The sequence below is a fragment of the Sturnus vulgaris genome, chromosome 25 (genome assembly GCF_052056855.1).
Source record: "Sturnus vulgaris isolate bStuVul1 chromosome 25, bStuVul1.hap1, whole genome shotgun sequence".
Taxonomy (NCBI): domain Eukaryota; kingdom Metazoa; phylum Chordata; class Aves; order Passeriformes; family Sturnidae; genus Sturnus; species Sturnus vulgaris.
The window spans coordinates 6554998-6580746 of NC_142267.1; the positions used below are offsets into that span (position 1 = coordinate 6554998).

The 25749-nt window shown below is 50.2% G+C and overlaps 1 protein-coding gene across 6 annotated transcripts in view; it reads left to right on the top strand.

Moving 5' to 3' along the window:
* Positions 1–20291, top strand: part of UBR4 (ubiquitin protein ligase E3 component n-recognin 4) — an 81473-nt gene extending 61182 nt beyond the window's left edge. For 5 of the 6 annotated variants that reach the window (XM_088178963.1, XM_088178965.1, XM_088178966.1 and 2 more), the window contains 22 exons: positions 1–142; positions 828–909; positions 1796–1969; positions 2381–2502; positions 3355–3552; positions 3683–3763; positions 5951–6038; positions 6424–6551; positions 6937–7044; positions 7307–7426; positions 8094–8284; positions 8585–8758; positions 9240–9339; positions 10104–10322; positions 10546–10659; positions 11107–11249; positions 11500–11625; positions 12582–12776; positions 14522–14746; positions 18173–18263; positions 19038–19200; positions 19858–20291. In XM_088178963.1, coding sequence (XP_088035089.1) covers positions 1–142; positions 828–909; positions 1796–1969; positions 2381–2502; positions 3355–3552; positions 3683–3763; positions 5951–6038; positions 6424–6551; positions 6937–7044; positions 7307–7426; positions 8094–8284; positions 8585–8758; positions 9240–9339; positions 10104–10322; positions 10546–10659; positions 11107–11249; positions 11500–11625; positions 12582–12776; positions 14522–14746; positions 18173–18263; positions 19038–19200; positions 19858–19922 — 3049 coding nt within the window. In that variant the 3' untranslated portion in view covers positions 19923–20291. The remainder of the gene's footprint in view (positions 143–827; positions 910–1795; positions 1970–2380; positions 2503–3354; positions 3553–3682; positions 3764–5950; positions 6039–6423; positions 6552–6936; positions 7045–7306; positions 7427–8093; positions 8285–8584; positions 8759–9239; positions 9340–10103; positions 10323–10545; positions 10660–11106; positions 11250–11499; positions 11626–12581; positions 12777–14521; positions 14747–18172; positions 18264–19037; positions 19201–19857) is intronic. The other variant, XM_088178964.1, reaches the window with a different exon arrangement.
* The last annotated feature ends 5458 nt before the right edge of the window (positions 20292–25749 follow it).

Here is a 25749-nt window from a genome sequence, read left to right on the forward strand (position 1 = left end):
CTACCTGGATGAGCTGAGCATTGCTGGTGAATGTGCTGCTGAGTACCTGGCCCTGTATCAGAAACTCATCAAACCTGCCCACTGGAAGGTCTACCTGGCAGCCAGAGGGGTTCTGCCCTACATTGGCAGCCTCATCACTAAGGTATTTGTGTGCAGGAAATGACCTGTTAGCTTGGCTTTTTTTTTTTTCCCCCTTGAAATTCCGTCCCTTTGTTCAGTGCCCTGTTGGTGACCCTGCCAGGGTTAAGTTCACACTTCAGTGCTGTTACCTCTGAACAGAGGGAGCCACGGGGGTTTTAGCTCCAGTGCTGAATTCCTCAGCACTTCAATTAACTGCTCTGGGATTGTAAATATTGCTGCACTGCCTTGGCACCAGCTTGGAGCTGGAAGCTGTTGTGCAGCTCCCAGGCTGGACTCTCAGAGCCCTTAAGGGACAGGGAAGGATCAAGTGTGCTGTCATCGCTGGAGAAATGGGAGTTACAGCCTTTGGAGAAGCAGCACACTGGGTTTGCAGTGTTCAGAGTGGTGTGAGTTTTCTGTGGGGATCCTTGCTGCACTCCAAAGAGGCAGGTGACACTCTCCACATCACTGGTGGCTCTGAGTCCTCCTGGAGGGCCACTAGAGCCAAGCAGTGGTAGCAGGAAGGTGCAGGGAGAAAATGAGGGGGATATTTGTGGCAGTTTTCCTCTCCTTTCCCCCTTCCCCCCCTGCAGTTGCAGTTGTGCTTTCTCTGTGCCTGGCTCAGTGACTTTGCACCCTGAGTTAGACACTCCAGTCGTTACTGGCAGTGCAGGGTCTTGGCCTAACAGGCTGTTAATTATTTGCAGGAAATAGCTCGTTTGCTCGCCCTGGAGGAGGCAACACTCAGCACGGATTTGCAGCAGGGATATGCCCTGAAGAGTCTCACAGGTATTCAGTGGGCCTGCAGCAGGGTTAGAGCTGGGCTGACCATTGTTCTCTAACAGCCTGTGGCAGGATTTCAGAGAGATCTCATTCAGTTGTGTTGCCATTATCAGCGCTGGATTTTTGCCATCGATTTAGCACTTAATCTCTAAATGGATTTTTCCATATTTTTTGTGGTCAGTAAGAGTTTTTAGCTGAACTGTGGTAATACACCAGGCAAGCTTCATTTCACTTTATTACATAGTACAGTCCCTGGCACCACTGTAAACACTGCTTTATTCTTGCCTGTTGTTCCTACCTCCCTATTCTGTGGGAGCTTTTTTTCATCTTCTAGGGTGTATACCCTTTTACAAAATTTTGTTGGAAATGGAAATACCTCATTAACTAGGTCATTGTTTTTTGTATCCTCTTTCACATTCTTCAGCCATTAGTGGGTGAATCCGTCAAGCCTGGCTTCTTGCAAGAAGCAGCATGTTGATCAGTGTGTCATGGGAAAGAATCCTTGTGTTTGCTGATTCTTTGCTTTATTGTAGGAGTGCCCAGTTTGGTGATGTCACTGATAAGTCATTTCACATCATCAGAGGTATTAGAGGTATTAAAGAGGAGCAATCATCTGCTTTTGGAATAGCTTGCAACAGAAAAACACCAAAGAGTGCAGAATTTTGTATCAAGCAAGCAGGAAACTCCTTAGGTCCTTTCCTCATTCCCAAACTATTTTTCATATGTTACAATTTACGAACCAGGCCAAGGCTTTTACCTCCAACCACTCAGCTCACAGAAGTGAGCTTTAAACCACAGACCAATAGGAACTGGAAGCCATTTTTATGATACTGTGCTATGAAATTTAGAAATCAAATTTTCTCCCACCTCCTGAATTTCTGTGGCTTTCCAGGTCTTCTCTCTTCCTTCGTGGAGGTGGAGTCCATCAAAAGGCACTTCAAGAGCCGGCTGGTGGGCACGGTGCTCAATGGCTACCTGTGCCTGAGGAAGCTGGTGGTGCAGAGGACAAAGCTGATTGATGAGACCCAGGACATGCTGCTGGAAATGCTGGAGGACATGACAACAGGTAAAACCACCTCTGTTCCATAAATCCAGTCTTGGGGTCGACCAAGATGGGAAAGCAGAACAGCCACACAAAGAACATTCCTAAGTGACTGCTGTCAGCAGGGGGAATTGTGGCTTCCAGTATTTTCTTTGACACAGAACAGTTGAATAGTGTTCCTAGTCACCTCTTATTTTCCAGGAATCTCAGCCTCCTCATTTTTATGGGGCTGTTTTACTGCAGCCCAGCCATGCAGAAGCTTTCCTAGTAACCCTACCAATAAATACCTTCCATCTTCCACAGAGTGGATTCGCAAAAGGAGAGAGCACCAAAGAGTAGGGCTGAGTGCAGAAGGATTTACTGCATGTGCTGAGTTAAAGTGGGATCTATAAAAATGACTCCAGTGTCCATTTTAAAGCTTCCTTGTCTTGGCAGGCACAGAGTCAGAGACCAAGGCGTTCATGGCCGTGTGCATAGAGACTGCCAAGCGTTACAGCCTCGATGACTACAGGACCCCAGTGTTCATCTTCGAGAGGCTCTGCAGCATCATCTACCCTGTGAGTGGGGCAGGCTCACACTGCCTCAGCAGAGCCCTGCAGAGCTTTGGGAAGGGACTTAAACATTGTCTAGTCCCACCCTGGACAGTGACACCTTCCATGATCCCTGGCTGCTCTGAGCCCTGGCCATCCCAGCCTTGCACACACCCAGGGATCCAGGGGCAGCCACAGCTTCTCTGGGCACCCTGTGTCAGGGCCTGCCCACCCTCACAAGGAAGAATTTCTTCCCAATATCTGACCTAAATTTCCCCTCTTTCAGTTTGAACCCATTCCCCCTTGTCCTGTCACTCCAGTTCATGATGAGCAGTCCCTCTCTGGCTTTCCTGTACCCCCTCCAGACAGTGGAAGGTGCTCTGAGGTCTCCACACAACCTTCTCCTCTCCAGGCTGAGCATTCCCAGCTCTCCCAGCCTCTCTCCATAGGGCAGAGTCCCCTGAGCAACTCCATGGCCTCCTCTGCACTTGCTCCAACAGTTTCATGTCCTTTTTTGTTGAGGGTCACCACAACTGTGTGGAATGCTCCTGGTGGGGTCTCATGATGGAGGAGCATCAACATCAACCACCTCTAACAAGCCAGGATCTGGTCCCTTTTTCCCAGGAACAGCAGTGTCTGCAGTCATGATTCACCATTAGCCAGTGTAGATATGTTTCCCATTTAAGGGGGTCACTGTTCAAGTTCCCTGAGCAATTTGGTTACTGGATGATCCTGGCCATCCTCCGAGTGTGGCATGCAGAGCAGATGCACCAGGGGGGAAAGGACTGAAGGTTTAGGAATATTCTCCCATAAAAATGCAGGAATGGGAGTGTGGTCAGGGAACAACTTATTCACTCTGTTTCTGCTGCTGCTCTTTAGGAGGAGAATGAAGTCACCGAGTTCTTTGTCACTCTGGAGAAGGATCCCCAGCAGGAAGATTTCCTGCAGGGCAGGATGCCAGGGAATCCCTACAGCAGTAACGAGCCTGGCATTGGGCCTCTCATGAGGGACATCAAGAACAAGATCTGCCAGGACTGTGACCTGGTGGCTCTGCTGGAGGACGACAGCGGGATGGAGGTGAGAATTTCTTGAGGTGGGGATGTCTTGTACAGACCTGTGGGATGCTGGTTTTGGGCAGCTGGTGGTTGCTGGAGTGGTGATGTAACAACCTGAGCTTGTTGTTGACTTGTTCTTCTCTCCCTTTCAGCTTTTGGTGAACAACAAGATCATCAGTCTGGATCTGCCTGTGGCTGAGGTCTACAAGAAGGTGTGGTGTCCCACAAACGAGGTGTGTGTTACCTTTGTACAAGTTAACAGCACAGAGCTCCCTTCCTTCACATCAACAAAAAAAGACAGGGAGAAGACAAAATCACACAAGTCAGGATTTATTTCCTGGCATATAATTTATTGGGTGTAACTGCTCAGCACCTTTTGGAGCTCTGTTAGGACAGATTGTGCACAGCTCTGCAACGTGAGCGATTGCAGAGCACTGCCCCAGGTGAGCTGTGTCCTGTGTCACGTGTGACTCTTCCTGAGGAACAGCCTTGTGTTCCCCTGGGGACATCTGAACGTTGTCACTGCCTTTCAGATCACATTTCACACTCCATCTGCACACAAAAGCTTCGTGTGTGTGAACACACAGGGACACCAGATTGCTCCATCAGTCTGTGCCTTGGGGATGAACCCAAGTTATTTATGGACAGAGCATCCAATGGTTCTCCATATTTGCACTTCTGCTGTCATATTTTTCATCAGGATCTCAAGCACTTGGCAGATTCATCCTTTTTTTGCTTTGCATAGTATGTGTTGTGTGTTTTTCACATGAAGAAATGGACCCAGCAGTCTTAAGAGTGTCATACTAAGCTTGTTCCAGAGGTGGATGTGGTCCAGAACAACTCTTCCCTTCTTGTAGCCACTAAAATAAACTCCCACTGAGACCATTAGGCTCAAGCTTGCCCACTACAAATATGTTTTTAGAGGCACTTGAGATCATAAAACAAGACTGATTTGTCCAGCATTTCTTGGTCATTCCTCATTTCCTCCTGGCCTCAGATCACCTTTGAAACCTCAGTTTCCTGAAACTGTTTGTGGGAAGAGTTCAAACAAAGTGCCAGTTAGCAGTGAAAATGGGTCTCCTTAAGCTTTATTTCAGTAACAAAGCCTTCAGTACTGCAAAATCAAGCCCAAACCTTGTGACAGTGATAATTTTTTAGCAAGGTACCAACTTGGAAAGGGAGGTGAGGTGCTGGTGTTAATCTGTGAGTCCTGATTTGAATTCTGGTGGAGTCACTGGTGGAAATGATCCCCGTGCTGCCCCTGGGAGCAGCAAGGAGCTGTTCCCGTGGGATGCTGGGCTGGGGCTGGCGTGCAGCTCTCTGGGGAAGCAGCTCTGCTGCTGAAAGGCAGAGTTTGCTCAGCATTCCTGTGGATGAACAGCTTTCATCTGTCTTCTTTTGTGAGCACCTCCTGGAGCCTCAGCTCCGTTCCCTGGGAGCGACAGGCGCACAAGAAACGCAACCTCAGGCCCCTTTTTGTTTCCCTTGTCTCTCAGTGGCTTTTTTTGTTCATCTGCCGTTTTACCAGGGCCCCTGTGGTGTTAATTGCTGGTCGCCAGCATGGCCTTTGAGCAGATCTTCCCCCCGGGGCTTTCCCTGTGCTTATGTATTTGCTGTGACATTAAGCACTGCTTATTCCACATTAGGCTTAGCACGATCCCTGACAGGTTTTCTCTTGCAAGGTCTCCTGCTCCCAAATCTGGGATTTTTCTTTTCTGCTTTTTATTCAGACCTATGGATTAAAAATGGAAAGTTTCATGATATGCTGTCAGTATTTCCAGCTGGAAATGCATCTGGAAAACTGTCCCTTTCTCAGGGTAAAAGCACAGCTTTTTGGCTGTATCGTTCCAGTGATCTACTGCCTTACTGAAAGCTCATTAAATTGCCTTTTACTCCTCTCTCGTTTGCCATCACTGCAGATTTTATCTCTTTGAAAGCTTTCATCCAATCAGCCTGTCCTGCTTCATTTCCTGGGCTGTGCCTGTTCCCTGTATTTCCCAGGTATGCTGTTCCATACCCTCAGAGGAGAGGTTGCCATGGAAAGCAGGTGTTCCTCTGCAGACGAACCCATTTTCCTTGGCTGCATCTTTCACTGGTGCTAAAGGAAACCTGGAGGAGCTGGAAGGAGGAAGACACTGTTTATTACCAGTCTGTCAATTAATTGGCAATGCCAAGAAAAGCTGGGCAGACCAAGGGATGAGTTACTGATGTTTTTGCAGGTGGCTCTACTGTTGTTTTTAATTCATCTCAGGAAGGGGAGCATGAGGGAGTGAAAGATTTCCCTGTGTTACCATCCTCAGGTGAAACAGCACGAGGCAGAGCTGGGGCTGGAGTGTCTGTAAACACTGAAACCAGAACCAGGCTTGTGCACAAGTGCCCAGAGACAGAGACAGAATGAATAAAAAGCTGTGCTCTTGCAGGGGGAGCCCATGAGGATCATTTACCGCATGCGGGGGTTACTGGGAGATGCAACGGAGGAATTCATCGAGTCCCTGGACTCCACCACTGGTAATGCATTTGTCTGCTGAAAGCTGGGATTAGATTGGAAATCTGAGGTTTGCTGCAGAGCAATGACATTATTATCCTCACAGCAGTGAGCTTAAAGTTGATTGACGTTGCTTTTGCTGCATTTACCTGCTTCACCTCGAGTGAAGGAGGATTTTAACAGTGCTTTAAAGCTGTGCTTCAAATGTGAGCACTTGCTTGGCACAGAGACCATTCTGCCCAGCCCTTCTTCATATTCCTGATCTTAATTCTTTTCAAATTCAGTACAACTGAAGTGACTTGAATTGCTGGTAAATGTGTGCTGCTCTGCTCTCCTTTTCTGCTCCCACTGCACGAGCATGTCCTGCTGTGGCTGCTCCTGTCCTCACCACCCATGTCTGTCCTGCAGATGAGGAGGAGGATGAGGAGGAAGTGTACAAGATGGCAGGGGTGATGGCCCCGTGTGGAGGCCTGGAGTGCATGCTCAACAGACTGACTGGCATCAAGGACTTCAAACAGGGCCGACACCTCTTAACTGTGAGTCTCCCTTTGGCTGTGGGGTCAGGAGTTAAGGGGTGGAAAATTCCACAGACATCCCTGAGGTTTAGACAATCTCCCTTGAGCTGGAGCACTTCTTTCACTCTCTCTTCCTCTTGGTTAACAATTCCTTACAGAACTTGAAATGTGTAGAGCCTGAGGAGTTGGTAAGACTGAATCCTGGAGGGATTGTTTTCTGCTTTGGCCTTACCTGAAAACCAAAGCTGTGCAAAGATTTATATAGAGATGTAAAAATGTGGGATGTACTGTAGCCCAGAAGTCTGGAGATCAGGTGTATTACTGTATTAAACTATTACTTTAGTTTCAGCAAAATCCCCTCTCATTGTGAAGGTACCACAGAGAATCCCTTCACTGTATCTTGTAGGTGCTGTTAAAACTCTTCAGTTACTGTGTGAAGGTGAAAATAAACAGGCAGCAGCTGGTCAAGCCAGAGATGAACACTTTGAATGTCATGCTGGGGACTCTCAACTTGGTAAGGACAACCTGGACTTCCAGAAGTGTTTTTTCCATGGATTGCAATGAACTGAAGCTACTTCTGACTGCCCTGCTGCCTTGTGATAGCTATGGGAGATGGGAAATGCTGCTGTGCTGGCACTGCAAATTATCTTCAGACATTGCTTATCTGTTGTGGGTGGGAGTGTGGGGGGCAGTTAAACCAGCTGGTGTTCCAGGGACTGCTCCCACCTTACACCAGTTCCTGCTGCTGTTCCCCTGAGCACTCCCATGTCTTGCAGGCTCTGGTGGCTGAGCAGGAGAGCAAGGACAGCGGGGGAGCAGCGGTGGCAGAGCAGGTGCTCAGCATCATGGAGATCATTCTGGATGAATCCAACGCGGAACCTCTGAGCGAGGACAAGGTGAGTGCCTGCAGCTCCTTCCCCTGGGATTCGGGGCTTGCACACCCCTGCTCACAGGGATGCTGAGCTGCTGGAGACAGTGCTGATGGAGTGTGACCCTGACATTTCTGGCAGGTCTTAGCAGGCCTTGGGGAAGGGCTTGAGGAGGGCCCTGAACCAAAAGCACTGCGAGGCTGCGTCAGGATGAGTCTTGCACGGTTGGGTGAGGGTTATTAGGCACTGCTTGGATCCTTTCCTTCCTGCTTTGGGCCACAGGCCAGGGAGAGACAAGAAAAGACACAGCTTGGCCTTGTTTTTTGGAGTGTTTTTGTATGTGTTGAAAACATGATTGATTTTCCAGCTAATTGAGAATAAAACTGTATCTCAGCTAGACTGAGAACATGAGCTTCTCACTCATCTTTTGAAGCTGTGGGTGGACAGGAATCTGGTGTGCTTTGGGTTCGAATTATCAGACTTTTGGCTGGAAAATGCTTGAACAGTAGGTGGAATAAGCCAGGTGTCAGCTAGAGGAGTTGGTACAGCCATTCCACAAGACCTTTGGGAACGAGGCTGGGTTATATTTTTATCAGGGACTACCCCTTCACTGCTGGAGTCCACTGACTCCCAGAGTGAGAATTTTCTTGCAGATTGATTCCTGAGTGTAAATCCTGCTGTTCTTCCTTCACAGGGCAACCTCCTCCTCACGGGGGACAAGGACCAGCTGGTGATGCTGCTGGACCAGATCAACAGCACCTTTGTGCGCTCCAACCTGAGCGTGCTGCAGGGGCTGCTGCGCATCATCCCCTACCTGTCCTTCGGGGAGATGGAGAAGATGCAGATCCTGGTGGAGCGCTTCAAGCCCTACTGTAACTTTGATAAGTACGTTGGCACAGTTCAGCTAAAAGCTCCTGAAATGGGTTGTACTGGCATGGCTCTGCCTTTATTTCCTCGTTGGTGCTGCTCCAGTGTAATGCCAGGCTTCAGCTTCATTTCCTCTTTCACTTCTAAGCTATTTTTGAAAGAAATGTGTAAGCTCTAGCTCGAGAAATAGGAGAGTGTATTTTGAGGTGACAGGGGCCTGAGTGCTTTTCTGAGTCTCTGAGCTGGGGCAGATACATCATTCAGTGATAATGTCAATGAGAGTTACAGGCAGAGTTACCACTTCTTCTCTCTGTTCAGGTATGATGAGGAGCACAGTGGAGATGATAAAGTTTTCCTGGATTGCTTCTGTAAAATAGCAGCAGGAATAAAGAACAACAGCAACGGCCATCAGCTGAAGGATCTCATCCTGCAGAAGGGGATTACACAAAATGCTCTGGATTACATGAAAAAGCACATTCCCAGTGCAAAGAAGTAAGAGTCACTATTTAACGTGTGTGGTTAATGTGTGTGACTGCCCTGGATATCCTCCTCATCCCATCACCACAGTCTCCCAGGAAATCCATGAACAAGTGCCCATTCAGGAGCATTCAGAGCTGTGATGCAGAGGTGTGGTGAGGCAGTGCACCTATAGGGATGAACTAAAAAGCCCGAAATCTTCCCATTTGATACCCATCCAAGCTGATTCCTTGGCTATCTCAATTCTTGTGTTCCCTGCCTGTTCCCCTCTGTTGCACAGCAACAGAGTTTTTGCTGTTGGTGGCCAACTCATGAACACAAATCCCCAGGCTCAGAGTTGGCACTGTGGCTGTGCACAGCATGGACGTGGGAGTGTGACTGTCCCTTCATTAATGAGCTGATGAGAAACACGGGGGAGGGAGTGTTCCCTGCAGCCTGGAGCCGTGCTGCTGGCTGGGACACTCCCCTCAGCTGCTGCCTTTTGTTTTCCATGCAGTTTGGATGCAGACATATGGAAGAGGTTCTTATCTCGACCTGCACTTCCTTTTATCCTGCGCCTGCTCCGAGGCCTTGCGACGCAGCACCCTGCAACACAGGTGAGGCCAGGGGATGTGCCTGCATTGCCACTCTGCTCTGGGCTGAGTGAATGAATGAATCCCTCTAAGAGTTGGTTCTACACTGGTTTTTGTTGGCTGTTGACAGTTTGGCTCACAGCTTTTCTCTGCCGAAGGTGGTGTTCTAGTCTGAAGGGGGATAAAGCAGAGAGAAAATCCAGTTCTCCTGAGCTTACCTGTTATAGACTGTGAAAGCCTGTTGGGAATCTCAAAGTAGGCATAGGTATGGAAGCTGTTCAGGTATTCCCTGGGCAAGTTCTGCCCTTGCAGAGCATCCTCTTAGTTTTGTATGTCCCGTGACAAGATTGGGAACATGACTTCGTGTCTTTGTCTTGGTGCCTTGAGCCTTGCTGGGCAGCTTCAGGCATCATCTGGAAAAGTCAGAGATCCTGACTTCAGTATTTCCTTCTGCTGTGTGGTGTGAGATTGACAAACCAATGTGAAGAGAAGGTAATGATTGATAAACTCCTCAGGACATGATTGTTGGTGTTTGAAGGCATCAATAAAATGTCTTACCACAAAATAAATGTTTTATCCAACATCCCCATCTGAGCTCTTGGTAATGACCAGTGGAGAGGCAAAGTGCCCCAGTCTCACACACAGTTTTTAGGGCCCAGAAGCCTTAACAAAGGAAGGAGCACTTGTTGCAGCTCAGTGCTCTGCCCGGCTGTCCCTGTGGGTTAGAGGGGACAGTCACTGTCCCGAGTCCCCTTTTCCTGAGCAGTGCTGTGTTCCATCCCCACCAGGTGCTAATAGGAACAGACTCCATCACCAACCTGCACAAACTGGAGCAGGTGTCGAGTGATGAGGGGATTGGGACGTTGGCAGAGAACCTCCTGGAGGCACTGAGGGAGCACCCCGAGGTGAACAAGAAGATCGACGCCGCGCGGAAGGAGACGCGCGCCGAGAAGAAGAGGATGGCCATGGCCATGAGGCAGAAGGCCCTGGGCACCCTGGGCATGACGGTAATGGCTGGGTGCTCTGCTCCTTTAGGGGCTGTTCTTCCTGCCTTGCTCAAACTGCCTCAGTAGGAGGTGTATAAAATGATTTATTGATGGATATTGCAAGACCTCTAGCCCCATGTTTGCCTGGTGCTGCTGGGAGATGGGATAGGCATTGCAGTGCCAGTGGTGGGCATGGTGTGCTTTGTCATTCGTTTTAACCTGCTTGAGCTTTTCTGTCTTGCAGACAAATGAGAAGGGCCAGGTGGTGACCAAGACTGCGCTGCTTAAACAGATGGAGGAGCTGATAGAGGAACCAGGACTGACGTGCTGCATCTGCCGGGAGGGATACAAGTTCCAGGTAATGGGAGCTAAAAGTTCTGGGGTAGTGGGAGCTAAAAGTTCTGGGTAGTGGGAGCTAGAAGTTCCAGGTAGTGGGAGCTAGAAGTTCCAGGTAGTGGGAGCTAAAAGTTCTGGGGTAGTGGGAGTTAAAAGTTCTGGGTAATGATGATGGAAGATTCAAGTTCCAGGTGAAGGGAGACACATTTTCAGAGCTCTCTCAGCTCCTAAGGGGACTTGCCAGTATCTGATTGCACAAGATCAGGAAGCCTCAGATTGGTTCTTGAGATCAGTAATTCCAGAGGTGGCTGGGAAGTGAAAGTGTGTTTTCCGTGAAAGCTGGAAAAACACAGGATCAGTTTTGAGGTTGGGACTGGGAGAGGTTAAATTCAGTGTGATGTGGAAAGAGCAGGAAGTGTGCTCTGCTGCAGAGCAGAGTGGTTGCTAAGCCTGCTGTGTGTCCTTGCAGCCCACCAAGGTGCTGGGGATTTACACCTTCACCAAGCGCGTGGCGCTCGAGGAGTTCGAGAACAAGCCCCGCAAGCAGCAGGGCTACAGCACCGTGTCCCACTTCAACATCGTGCACTACGACTGCCACCTGGCAGCTGTCAGGTACCTGCTGCCCACAGCTGGAGCCCTCTCCAGATGCTTTGGGATCACTGTGGAACTCGGCATGGGTGGGCCGGGTTGTTGGTCACTTTTCAGTCATGGGCATCTCTGTCAGGATCTGCTTCAAGTCTGCTCACGTCTGGACTCTGCCAAGTCCAGCACTGAGAGAAGCTGTGGAATTGTCATTTTTGGGATGTTTCCTTAGATAAAAGCTTGCATCCTCATGATTTGCCTGCTCTCTCTCTCCATGCAGACTCGCTCGGGGCCGTGAGGAGTGGGAGAGTGCAGCCCTGCAAAATGCCAACACCAAGTGCAATGGGCTCCTGCCAGTGTGGGGGCCCCACGTGCCAGAGTCTGCTTTTGCCACGTGCTTGGCACGGTGAGTACAGACAGGTTCTTCCCCAGGTGGTTGCATCTGAGTGAGTCAGATCCTTGCCACACACTCCTCTGAAATCTTGGGATCAGAGGTGGTGCAGCTGAATCTTGGTAAAACGGAGCTATTTCAGGTTCTACCACCTAGAGTGAAATCTCCTTAAAAAGTGCAGGTGTCTGTTTGCTCCTTGGCTTAATGTAAATAGTTTCAGAGCCTCCTTAGCCTCCAGTCACTGCTGAAGATGCAGTGTTGATTAATTTGTGGCCCGGTGAGCCCCTGCTGTACAAAAGTAACCCTCTGACACCGGTGGATTCCCTGGTGCAGATTTCCAGACCTCTCTTGGATGGTACTGAGGTACTTGAGCACCTGTCTGGAGCAGATGGAGGTGCTGCTGTCAGGATTCTGGTTCACCTTGTGCTGGGTTTGTAATATCACGTTAGAAATTTTGAACCTGGCAGGGGTAGGTGTAGGTCAGGTATTGGGCAGAAAGTCTTCCCTGTGAAGGGGTGTGCACTGGCACAAGATGGCCAGAGAGTTTATGGATGCCCCATCCCTGGAAGTGTCCAAGGCCAGGTTGGACGGGGCTGGGAGCACCCTGGCATAGTGGAAGGTGTCCCTGCCCCTGACAGGGGGTGGGACTGGATAATCCTTAATGTCCCTCCCAACCCAAAGCATTCTGGGATTCTGTGGAATTAAGAGTGGGAACATCCTGGAAGCATTTCAGCCAGGGAGCTGTATCCCATGTCCTGGGCATGGGAAAACAGTATTGATGAGTGGACAGATATCTGCAGATGGAATTGGATTTACCAGAGTGAGTTGAAAGCCTCCCTTTGGGGAGGTTACTCCAAGGTAGCCGGGGCTGCCTTTGTGCAGCCTGTTCCTTCTTCCAAGCTTTTCTGTGCCATCCTTGCTGGGATCCTGTGGCAGGAGGGGCTCTGTGAAGGCTCCCTGCTGTTTTGCAGACACAACACCTACCTGCAGGAGTGCACGGGGCAGAGGGAGCCCACGTACCAGCTCAACGTGCACGACATCAAGCTGCTGTTCCTGCGCTTCGCCATGGAGCAATCGTTCAGCATCGACACCGGGGGCGGCGGCCGCGAGAGCAACATCCACCTCATCCCCTACATCATCCACACCGTGCTCTACGTGCTCAACACGTCAGTGCCCCCTCCCTGGCCTCCCCCAGCCCTGGCCTCTGCTTTCTGCACCGGGCAGCACAGAGGGGAAGTCACAGAAAGTTTTAGGAGGAACAGGGTTGCACATGCTGAGTGGTTGTTAAGGATTTACGTTGTTGGGAGTGAAGCCTGGACATGCTGGATAACAGGGAACCTATTGAGTAAAAGCAATTGGGAATTAGCTTCTCTTTCCATTCTGCATGTAATTATTACCTCTGGGGTGAGCAACGGGGTTATTACACTAAAGAAACCCTGCCAGCTTAATTTTCTCCTGAGCAGGCAGAAAAGACACTGTGATGAAGTAATAGTTAGTTGAAAAGTTAACCCTGATATTATTTTATTCAGTGTTTATATAACACAGTTTTGGTTCCAGATTTGCCATCCTGGAGGAGGATTCAGGTCCATCAGATTTTCCTGATATTTTTAAATTTTTGGGGGGTTACCATTATTATTTTTTACCAATAAGCAGCAGTGCTTTGACACTGCACTGAGGCTATGTGGCCACATCCGTAGGCACCCAGATGCTTTGGAATGCATGAGCTGGTTCTGATCCTGCAAAAATGGGATGCCCATGTATATCCTCTCTTTGAGGAGTTAGATATTAGTAAGTAATTCTAATTAGATGAGGGTATAAATATTAAAATACACACCAAGGTCACTCCAAATGCAGTGCAGTGAAATCCCTCTCACTTTCCCGCCTGGAACTAATCAAGGTTTTGGCTGTAATACAATTTGTCTTTTGTTTTTAATATCTATCTCCAGATCCCTGTGCTATTGTTTTCCCAGTCCTTTGGGAGACAAATAAATGGAACTATTTGTTTCATCTTGTTAGGCTGCTGTTGGCACCACAGAGCCCAGAACCCACTGGGCAGACGTGGAAAAAGGCCTTGTACTTCCCAGACAGAATTTTTAATATTAAATGGGGAAAATAAAGAGCTACTGCTTGGCTCCCAGCTGCATCTTTTAGCAGATGAAAAGGTCACACAGCCCTGACAGCCTCATCTGCTGGGATGCTGCTTGATGCCTGATAGGGAGAGTTTATCACACTTAAAAATCAAGGGTCTGACATGGCTGGCAGCCTCTGCCTGGTGCAGTAGAGCCACAGATGTGGTGAAGTGTGATGCAGCTTCCCAAACCTCCTGTAACACATGGTTTTCACTGTCAGGTCTGGGGTGTCAGGACTCCTGGGGCACTGGAGCGCTTGGGGAAAGGAAGCAAATGATAAAATATTTATATAAGCTTGCAGTAAAGTACAGTGTCTTTTGGGTTTGAATTTGGCCTGGATCTTCCCAGGGCTTGCTTTTGCAGTAGAGGAATTGTATCAATGGATCCAGTGGCTGTGTGGTGTCCCACGGGAGATGGCACCACTCCAGTGCCTGGCCTAGCTGGCCTGGCTCAATCTTTTTATCAAAAAAAGGGAAAAATACCTCTACAGTGGTGTTGTCTCCCACTGGGGCAATGACAGCTACCTGGCAAACCTCTAGGCCACCCACACCTCCAAGGAAAATGTGTTTGCTTCACTGGGAGCAGGTCCTCAGCCAGGGGATGAGTTTGGGGGAAGCTGGTGGTGCCCACTGGGGGTAAATCCTCACCCAGGGATGAGTTTGGGGGAAGCTGGTGGTGCCCAGCTGGTTCCCTGTGCAGGATGCAGCACCCCAGAGTTGCTGGGGAGCAGAGGCCGAGCCCCTGGAGCTGGGGCAGCCTCTGAGGATTTCCTTGTGTTGCAGCACCCGGGCGACGTCGCGGGAGGAGAAGAACCTGCAGAGCTTCCTGGAGCAGCCCCGGGAGAAGTGGGTGGAGAGCGCCTTCGAGGTGGACGGGCCCCACTACTACACCGTGCTGGCCCTGCACATCTGTCCCCCAGAGAGGTGGAGAGCCATCCGTGGGGACATCCTGCGGCGCCTGCTCGTCACCGCCCACGCCCGCGTGGTGTCCCCGGGAGGGGCCAGCAGGTCAGTGCCCTCCCCTGGCTGGGCACACGGGCACACTGCCACTCGTGTCACTGGCACAGTCACAGGGCTTGTGTCACCACCACACAGCCACTCGTGTCACCATCACAGGGCCACTCGTGTCACTGTCACACCCACTTGTGTCACCATCGCAGAGCCACTCAGTTTATGGGCAGTGTGTGTAGTTTACACCAGGTGTTAACCCCTCTGAGTAACTTCTGCACTCAGTGTTGCAGAGCTGCAGAATCTTGGGTTGGGAGGGACCCTGAAACCCCCCCACTGCCACTCCCTGCCATGGCCAGGGACATCTCCCAGAGCCCAGGGACATCTCCCAGAGCCCAGGTTGCTCCAAGCCCCATCCAGCCTGGCCCTGAGTGGCTGCAGCTGCACCCAGGGCTGCTATGAGCAGGAGCATTTCATTCTGGGTGTTCCTTGCAGTGGATCAATGAGCTGATCAATGGAAAGGATGCTTCTCCTTCTTCCTCCCCCACCTCAGCACTGCAGTAGCTCCAGCCATGAGCTGTCTCTCAGCTGTGCCTCACTCCCTGCTTGTCTCCCTAAAGAAGCTCATTCTGGGCCCTTTTGATCAGTGCTCCAGCCTCCCTCAAATAGAAAAATAGAAATAGAAGTCAAATGCCATTGCTTTTTAAAAAGAAAAAATCAATAGCAGCTGTCAGGCACTTGAAGCACAAGAATAAGTGGCTGTGCCTGCCTGACAAAGGCACAGTATTTTCAGAGAGGAAAAGGGAATTCCAGTTTCTGAAAAGATGATTTGAAATAGCTGTCATAATTAGGAATCAATTCATTATTATTCTAAGTCTCCTTAAAGGGCATTCTTATGCTGATGACATTAATTAGGTGTTTGATAAAGTCATTACATTGTCGTTGCACAAACCCAGCATGAACCAGTGATCTTAGAGAAGGGAGAGAGCCCTGAAAGGGGCTCCTCTCTTGATCTCTGTGCTGCTTTCAAGCTTTCCTGGCTCCTTTTTCTTATTTCCAGCAGGATCCTGGGGATTCTGACAGATCCAGGAGGTGTCCTGGAGGCTCAGGGGCTCTTCAGGGCTGGGTTTGCTGCTTTTTAAACCCTCCCTCGATGTTCCTTCCCCAAGCACGGCAGTAATAAAAGCATATTGGAACAGGCAGAGCCAAGAACTTCCAGCTAAAGCATCCAATCTTTGGAATTTCAGGGGAGCACACTCAGAAACAGTGCTCAGGAATTATGTCAAGGTTTATTCAAGGGCTTTCTTTAATCTCGGCAGACTAAGAGAGCACAAAGCCTCCCTCTGATAAAGCCTCTCAGAAATAGCAAAATGGCAATTCTGATTTCCAAGGTCTGTGCTTATTTATTCTTGTGGAAAATCAGGAAGAGGGCAATGGATGGTGAAATGCTCTGCAGATAAGTGCCAATATCTTGAATTTGTAGGCTGAGGCAGAGAGGAAGCCACTGGCTGTGACACCAGGGTAATGTCTGCATGCAAAGGATTAAAATTAGCATTCCACGTTCAGGGTGTTGTCTGGGAGCAGCTCCAGTCTCAGAACACCAGGGTGAAGGTTCTGGACACTCAAGGACTCACTGGTACCTGTGCATCTCAGAAAGGGACAGGAGTCAGTGCAGGAACCCCCCATGCATCTGAAAAAGCTGAGGATCTGCTCATGATCTGAAACCTCCTGTAAATCTGGGAAGGTGCAGGGGTGCTCTGCATCCCCTCATTCCAAGGCAGCCAATCCCACATTCCCTGTCCCTGGGGAGGTGCCCTCAGCTGGGCCAGTGAGGGTCACACACACTGGGGGAGGATCCAGCCAGAAAGGGCTGGAGTGATGGCACCACAGGTACCAGGAGGGACATGCTCAGCACCTCCCTTGTTTTGGAAACTCTTCCTATTTAAACCCAAAGATGAAATTACCAGAATGGATCAGAGTTCTGGGCTTGTTCCATTTTTTGTAAATTCAATTTACAGATTCCAAAGAACTGAATGGAGTGTTCATCGTTACTGAACCACAAATTCTGGCTAACAAAAATCCTGTAGATGTTTTTCAGTGTAGCTTTCATCTGGAATTTGGGAGGAAAAGACCCTTTTGATTTTTTTCCCTTTGGTCTTCACTGTGACCTTTCTTAAACTCCTGAGGGAAGCAAAGCTTCCCCAGTGTCTGTCTGGCTTTCTGTCAGTCTGTCCAGCTCCAGGAATGAAACCCAGCAGCTGCTCCACAAGGTAACTACCAGCCCTAACCCACAAGGGCCTTTTAGTTTTCAATTAAAGGAGCAGACTCCAATTAGATCAAACCCATTCACATGAAAAGAAAAGTCTGGCTTGCAGTATTTGGGAGGCCAGAATTAGCCTCGCTCTCAGCTGCTCTTCATCCCGTGGAAATTTAGTCACCTTTACTAATTGGTTTTCCTTTAAATAATTAAGCTGAGCTGCCCGAGCAGGCTGCCACCTACTAAGATGTCTCTTTTAAGGGCACACACACAAATGGAGCCTTTTAATAAGACAGCAAAATGTTTATTTTTCCCCCAGAAAACCCCAGTCTGGGGTGGGCTCAGTTGGGATCCCCTGTTGTGTTGCTGACTGGAAGCAGCAGCAGCTGCTGGGCTGGTCCTGGGTGCATAAAAGAGAACTTTTTGTTTTTCCAAAGCTCTGAAGTGTTGAGCAGGAAGCAGCACGTGATGGGGCAGATGTACCTGAGGAGCACAGGCACGAAAATTCCAAAGCCATGAGAGCTGCTGGCAGGAGGCTGTGCCTTGCCAGAACCTGTTTGTGATTAATCCTGCAGACTTTGAGAGCTGCTATCCCAGCACAGCTCTGCACCTTTTAGGGCATTCCTGCTGCTCCAAACCCAGGTGCTGGATTTCCAGGAGAAGTCCTTTCCTGGCAGGAGAATAACCAAGGAGATATTAAATGGAAATTCCTCCATTTCTTCAAGGACAAGAGATTTCCCTAAGAGTCTTGCAGAAATGCTTTTATGAGTTAGAAGCACAAAGCTGTTGTGTCACTGATACCCCCTGGGTGTGAGGTCTGGATTTGGTCATTCCTTCAGGAATCTGCTGCTCTCCAGCACTGAACACACAAACAAGGGCTGCACATTGTTTTTATCCCACTCTGCTCTTGACTTCCTGTGTAGTCTTAGCCCTCCAGTTCCCTCTGTACTCATTTCCTTCCTGTGGAAGAAGGTTTTACTGGCAAACCTGCTCTGGTCACACAGCACAGCTGGAGCACAGGGAGTTTGGAATGCCCAGCCTCAGGAATTGCTGCCCAGAGAATCTCAGGTGCCCAATGTTTCGAGGAAGAGCCAGCAAGGCTCACTCAGAGCCATCCCCTGCAGGTCCCTGATGGGCTCTGGCAGTTGCAGCGTTCATGCTGTTCATCAGGTGGGTTATCAAAGCCTCCTAATGAAGTGATTAACTGCAGATTGATTTCCTTCTGGCAGACTGGCAGACAAGGCAGTGAAGGATTACGCCACGTACCGCTCGGGGCTGCTCTTCTGGGCCCTCGTAGATCTCATTTACAACATGTTCAAGGTAAGGAGAGCACAGCTCTGCAGCTCAGCTCCAGTGCAGCTTTCTTACCTGAGCAATTACATGAGTTTGAAATAGAAATCAAAATTTGAAACCCCTTTCTCCAAGATCCTTGGAAACAAAACTTCACAGAATCCCAGGATGGTTTGGGTGGGAAGGGACCTTGAAGCTCATCTCATTCCCCCTCTCCATGGGCAGGGACACCTTCCACTGTCCCAGGCTGCTCCCAGCCCCTTCCAGCCCGGCCTTTGGGCACTGCCAGGGATCCAGGGGCACCCTGTGCCAGGGCCTGCCCACCCTCACAGGGAAGGATTTGTTCCTTCTTTTTTCTTCTGTACCTTATAAAAGCAGAAAGGCCACAAGAAGCTGCCTGTGCTCATTGTATCCCTTGAAGTTCAGTAGCTGAAGAATTGAGAGACTTTTCCAGTTGGCAGCAGTCCTGTATTGTGTATTTGCTTATTTTTCCTGTTCATTGTTAATGGAAGGAAGGACATTCCAGGCTGTGCCAGGGAAGTGGTTGGGTGATGAAGGAGCCAGGGGCAGAGAGAAATCTGCAGCTTCCACAGAGGGTTCAGTACTCAGGGTGAGAAAATGCCTGGGACCTTGTTTCATTCTGTAAAAAAAGATCATGAAGTTGCAGTTGGGGAATTTCTTTTCTCTGTTGGTTGTTTGCAAGAGGCAGGGATGGAAATGGGAGAAGGCACCAGGGTTTGTAGTAAGTTTTTTTAAATTAAAGAATGATTTTTGGCCTGATTTGGTGTGTTTGTCCCCTGTCAGAAGGTGCCTACCAGTAACACAGAGGGAGGCTGGTCCTTCTCTCTGGCTGAGTTCATCCGACACAACGACATGCCAATCCACGAGGCTGCAGACAAGGCCCTGAAAACCTTCCAGGAGGAATTCATGCCAGTGGAAACGTTTTCTGAGTTTTTGGATGTGGCTGGTGAGTGTTTGCCTGCCCTTTTATAGCTGCCTTGTGCAGCTCGTGACAGGAGACAGCAACATTCCTGTCCTGCCACTGCTGCAGCTCGTGGGGATGGGACAGGGAGAGGAGGGATCAGCGCTGCCCAGCCACGGCCTGAGCTGTCCCAAACTGCTGGGACACTCACCTGAGCAGCCCCAGGCAGGAAAACCTCCCCCCTGCTCTGCTAAACACCTGCAGCACAGCTGGAGGGGGTTTGGGGGTCTGTGGTGAGCAGATGTGACCATGCAGAGGCAGCAGTTGGTGCAGCCAGAGTTGCTCCCCAAGGATTTTGGTGCCTGCAGGAGTCAGGAGATGTTGAAGACCTGCAGGGAAGCTGGAGCTGCTCTTTGTTCTCTCCCAATCTGTGCCCCAGGCCAGGCTGTCACTGCCCAGCACAGGGAGCAGAGCTGGGTCTGTGGAGCTGCCCAAGAGCAGTTCCATATGGATTTAATGTTTCATTCAATTCACATTTCAGTCCCTCCTGCACATGCATCCAACAGGGTTTGCCCTGCTCGTGTCCAGCTCTAAAATAAGCCTGCAGCTGTCAGGAGCTCACACGTGGCCCAGCACAGATCCCTCCTGGGGCAGGACAAACAGTGGGGCTGATTCTTCTCTCTTGTCTTCTTCTGTTCAAAGGACTCTTGTCAGAAATCAACGATCCTGACAGTTTCCTCAAGGATCTCTTGAACTCCATCCCCTGAGCCGCCAGCACGGAGCAGCTTCAGGCAGAGCCTCCAGCGCTTGCCCTGCACCCCTGTGTCCCTCCTCTGCAGTCTGGCCCTTCCCTGAGGAGTGCTGCGGGTTTTTGTTGGATTTTTTTTTGTTGTTTTGGTTTGGGTTTTTTTTGTTTTTGTTTTGTTTTTGTTTTGTTTTTTATTTTCTACAATTTTTCTTCATGGAGTGATTTGGAATTTAGATTTGTTTTATCTTGTGTTTCAGCGCTTCTATCTGTAAAGCCTTGTGCATTCAAGCTGTTTGAAAGAACTTGTACAGAGAGGAATCCAAACCAGTAAATCTTAATGCTTTAGTGTGCACCTCTTTGAAGTTAAATAAACCGAACAAATGGGTAAGCTGGGCTTGACTAGTGCTTGAACCAGGCAGGAGCCTGAATGCTGAGGGGTTTCTCACATTTTCCTCCCAGAGCTGCTGCTCTGTCCAGCCCTGGGCCTGCACAGGGAGCCCCAGGAGGCTCCCCAGGGCACTCCCTGCCTGCACTGGCAGCTTCTGTGTGGGGCTGGAGCCTCAGGGGCTCTGCAAGGACAACATTTCCTCCCTTCCCTTCTCTGGGTGCCAGCAGCAGCTGCTGTGCCCTCCATGGAGCGTCCAGGACCTGTCCTGGCTCCCTCCCAGGCTGGATCCAAAGCTCACTGTGCCTCCAGTGGATGGCCCCTCTCTGGGGGCTGCTCCCATCCCTGTCCCCTCTCTGGGAACCCTTCAGCTCCATCCAGGGCAGCCCCAGAGCCCTGCACAGCCCCCCTGCCCCATTGCTGCCCTGCATGCCCAGCACTGCTCCCCACCTGTGCATGCTGGTAACTCACCTGGCACAGTTCTGCTGACACCTGGTGAGGCTGGAATCTAATAAAGCTTTCCCTGGCTTCCTTGTCTCTGTTTGAACTTGAATTTCCTAGCATGGTCCCATCCCAGAAATAATTATAATTATAATTTTAGAGGCTGAATAACTCTCCAGCCCCTTTGGTGCCTGTTGTTGGTGTTGGCAATTAGCAGAGGGGTGAAGGTGCAGTGTTTTTGTTCTCACCTCTGTGGGGGCTGATGTCACTGCTGGCAGCTGAGGAGGGGAACTGGGCAGGAACTGCCCCGGGGAGCTTTGGGTTGGTGTCCCACAGGGGACTCAGGGCTGTGGGTGTGTTGGTGGCTCTGTCTGGCCCTGTGAAGTGCAGGAGGGGCTGGTGTGGAGTTGGCTCTTTGGAGCAGCAATTCTGCACCTCTGCTGCCCTGGAACCACATCAGAGAGCAGGCACAGCTCTGTGAAGGCCCTGCAGAGCCCTGCTAACAGTCCTGTCTCCAAACAGCAGCTGGGCTGCTCCGGGGTGGCTGCAGGAGTTACTCAAGGCACCCCTGGGCAGAGCCAAACCCCTCCCAGAGCTCCCGGAGCTGCCCCAGTGCTGGAGCTCAGCAGGAGCCTGGGCTCTGTGGCTGCTGAGGGTGCAGGACTGAGGCCCCAGCGTGCTCTGGCTTTGCCATTTGTGTAACAGGGAGTGGAGAAGGTTTGGGAGCTGGCAGGGACACCAGGCTGCCTTCCTGTCCCCCTCAGTGTCTTTCCTGACAAAACCAAACTTGTGCAGCTCCTGCTGCCCATGGTGCCCTTGGCAGGACCTTCTGCAGCTTTCCCAGCCAGAGTGGAAATCCTGGTTTGCTCCACTTGTGCTGGCACAGGTTTTCTGCAAAAACAGATTCAGCTCTGCTGCAGGAGCCAGTGAAGTTTCTAGCAGGAAAATCCCGGGGTTTCTCCTCCCTCAGTTGGGTCAGCAGATCCTCAGAGCTCCCAGGAGCACAACATGGTCACTGTTCAACATTAATGGCAATGAGGACGTGGCATCTTCGAGGGAGGTTTGGAGCTGTGATCTTGCAAACACCCTTGAAAGGAGCTCCCAGAGCTGTCCTGGGTGGCTTTGCAGAGGCCCAGAGATGTATTTTGGAAAATAAAGGTGGTGCAAGCAGAGCCTCCCTGCCCAGGGCACAGGAGAGCTGTGATTGAGGGACAAGCCAGAGCTGAAAAGAAGGTGGGAACAGATTGGCCTGGGAGGGACTGAAGGTGACAATAACAAGAAGAAAACAAGAACAAAAGGGGGAAGTGTTTTGGAAAGTTTCAGCTGGTCCAGGCCACACAGAGAGGCTCCAAGGTTCTCAGTGCTGCACAAAGGCAAAGAGCTGCAGGCTCCAAAATCCCCTGCACTGAGGCTGGGAAGTCAGCAAAGACTCTGGGGAGTTTGTTACTTGAAATAGGAATGAGAAGACTGAGGGAAAATGCCTCAAAATGGATGAAATTACTCAAAGTGATGAACTGAACCTTGAGCTGAACAACAGAGAGCCAATCTCCTCTCCAAAAAATATTAGTTTATTTGTCAGAGACATTATTTGGGGAAAAAAATCCTTTGTGATGCAGGAGAGCCTGGATGAGCTGTGGGATTACTTTGAACTTGACTGTGGGCAGGAGCTCCCTGAATTTCTGACATCTCTGTGCTGGGTCAGGCTCCAGGATTTAATTAATGTGGGGATTCATTAAATTTGGGGAGAGCAGGGACCTGCTGGGTCCCCCCACCTGCTGCAGGTGACACAGAAGCCTCACCTTCCCCAGTGTTCCGTGGTGGTTTCCTTGTCCTGCTGCCTCCTCCCTCTGGAATTCCCTTTCCCAAATCTTCTGGAATGTTGGAGTCTGACAAACAGAGGCCCGAGTTCCTCAGAGAGAGATCAACAAGCTGCAGTGAGAGCTCAAAAACACAGTCCTAGATATCAGTATAGAAAACAAGTATTAAAAAACGAGTCTCTGTGAGAGCTCCAAAACATAGTTTTGACATAATAAAAATATAATAAGAATATTGCTTACATTTTCCAGATAGAACAGGTAGGCCATATGTGCAGATTATATGTAAACTTTTGTATTAAAAAACTAGAATTCTAAAAGGTTTAGAAGAAATGCTTCAGATTCATGTTTTTAGCTCATTGGGGAATTTGTAAATAAGAATCCATGAATTGGAGTGAGAGCTCTCTAGTGCTCTCTTCTTCCATCATCATCATCATCATCATCATCATCATCATCACTACCATCACATGAAGAAAAAGAAGAAAAGACCAGGGAGCATCTGCCCCTCGAGGCTGCTCCAGGCTGCAGCTGCAGCCCCCTCGGGCCTTGCACCAGGAGCTGCTTCTGCTTCTAACGGGACTTTGCTTTTATCTGGGACTCTGCTGAAAGCTTTAGTGTGGACTCGAACACTTGGGACTCTTTGCCTTTTGAGACCGATGTGCCTTTACAATAAACAACTTTATGGCAACTCACAACTGCTCAGCTCTTTTGAAGAGAACCAAAAATCCCGACACTGGAAGTGCAGCACAGCTGAGTGCCCTCCCTGCAGGGATGGAAACCTCCCCTGCTCCTCCCCTGCTCCCCTCTGCCCCTTCCCAAATCCCACAGCTCCCACCAAACTCTCCTGTTCTGTCTCTCTCTGCAATTGCCCAGAAATGTTTCCAAACCCGCACTGGGCTGGAGCTGCTGACCATAAACAGAGCGAGCTGCGATGTTCCAGTGCCACAAAAGATTCCCTGGACTTTTTCCAATGGAGGAAAAATGATTTTTCACCCTGGATGTGTCTGTGGCACCTTTCAGGACACGGCAAGACCGTGATGGAGCCCCAAGGGATGTGCTGGGGACATCTGCAGTCCCCCAGACCTGGCTGGAATCCCACATTTTCCTCCTGGGCAGGAGCCTCCAGGCCCTGGATGCAAACTGTAAATCCTGGAGGATTCCCTGCTCACCTTGGGGACAGCCCAGGGCTCCTTCCTGGCCAGTTCTTACCCCAGGGGGCTCAGGGTTCCTGCAGGCAGGAGAGTGACAGAAATGAGCACAAAACCACCAAGTCCAGGCTCCCAAATGAACTCCTGAGTGTGACCAGGCAGCCTTGGAGCTGCTCTGGGGAGAGGCTCCCAAAACATCCCCAAGATCTCCCGAGGTCTGGGTGGGATTTTTAGGAGCCACTCTTGGGTCACGTTTCTGTTTCCCGATAAGAAAATTGGGATTGGCCTTGACTGGGTTGCTGCAGGGCCACGTTCCCATTCCAGGTGGGAATGATTCACAACTCACGTGTGAGGAATCGAGGATTCAGGGAAAAACAAGCTCTGAGCTCACAAAGAGCCCTGGAAAAGGCTGTTGGGTGGATCAAGGACAAAATCACTTCAGAGATTTTCCCCTGGCACACTGAGTTGAAAAAGCCAGGGGCAACCACCTGAACCTCCAGGAACAGTAACCCCTTGTTTCCAGGAGGGAAAAAAAATAATGAATAAATCCCTATTTACAGGGGTTTCTGCAGGATTGATCCCACCCCTTCACACTGACAGCTGGGGAGGAACCAGCTCCAGCCCTTTTATCCAAACCCTGGAGATCAGCAGGGATCTCACTCCTCTCCCAAAGGGAATGTGTCAGTAGGAGAAGCTGCTTTGGGGTAAAATTATCAATAAAATGGTACAAAGGATGTGTGGAGGGGAAGTCCCTGTGCTGTGTTTTAACCCCAGGAAGGTTGGGGGCCTTTGGGCATTGCCCCCAAATGCCCCATCCCGGGATGGGGAGTTTTTGGGGCGTGTAAGGAGGCCTGGATGTGCCTCTGGAGAGATTTTATTTTCCTGGTGCTTATTAAGCCTTTCTTGAGCAGGATCCTCCCTTTGCTCAGTGCTGTTCCTGCAGCCAGGCCTTGTTCCTGCAGGTCCCAGAATTGGAGTGGGAATTACAGCATCCCTCTTGTCCCACAGGGATTTTCTCCCCCATCCCACTGTTGCCACAGAGCCCAGGAAGGATCAGACACGTTCCTGCTCCCTGATCTTGGATTCTGCAGCTCTCCTGCCCCTTCCCTTCCCCCTGGGAGCATCAGGCACCTCAGAGTGGATTTCCCGCTCCAAAAATCAGAGTTTTCTTTCTGGAAAGGAGTCCCCACCCTGGCACTCCTCAGCCTGACTCAGCCTGGTCCCTTCCCTTGGGAAACACAAACCCTCTGTGGGTGAATCACAGAGAACCCAACCAAACCTGGTGCAACCTCCAGGTCCTCAGTGATCACAAATGTCCCTGGAGCAGCAGGAGAAGAGGGAATGATCAGAGATCCCAGCTCTGCTTCTTCTGGGGCTGCTGCCATCCACCCCAGCCTTCCACTGGGGGAATATTTTGGGATTGGAGAAGCAGAATAACACTGGCCCTACAGCCCTTCTCCAGTGGGCAAGGTGTGTGATTTTAAAACGGGCAAATATTAAGCAGAAATTGGAAAAATTCAGGTGTTTGTGGTTTAAGTTCAGCTTTGACATAGGGAGAGAGGCTGAGCTTTAAAAACAAGGAGTACCAAGAGCACCATGTTTAGTCCTGGCTGCTCTTTGCAGGGATGTTGGGTCTGACACCTTTCCCATCTTTCCCTGCCACTGGGACAGGGCAGGGGCTGCAGAAGGGGTAAAGGAGATGTTTTAATCTGGGAAGGAGGCAGAGGGCAGGGCAGGGCAGCCAGGGACACCCTCTCATTAAAGGGTTGTTGGGCTGGAGTGCCTCAGAGGGAGAGATCTCTGCCCTAACAGTGATAACCCAATAATTACTGTTATTAATCATCATCCCGCTTGTTCTTTCCCAAGTGCTGTGCCAGCAGGGCCTCAGTCACCCTCAGTACAAACCCTGGGGAGAGTCAGGGCTGCCCTCAGCCCGAGATGGGGATGGGAAAGGGCTTGGGATGCTCCTGTGGGGACTGAAACCTCTGTGGCTTGGGCACAAATGACAGCCCCGAGCGAGCCCGTGGTCACCCTGCTGGGGTTTGGGGTGCTGCCCCT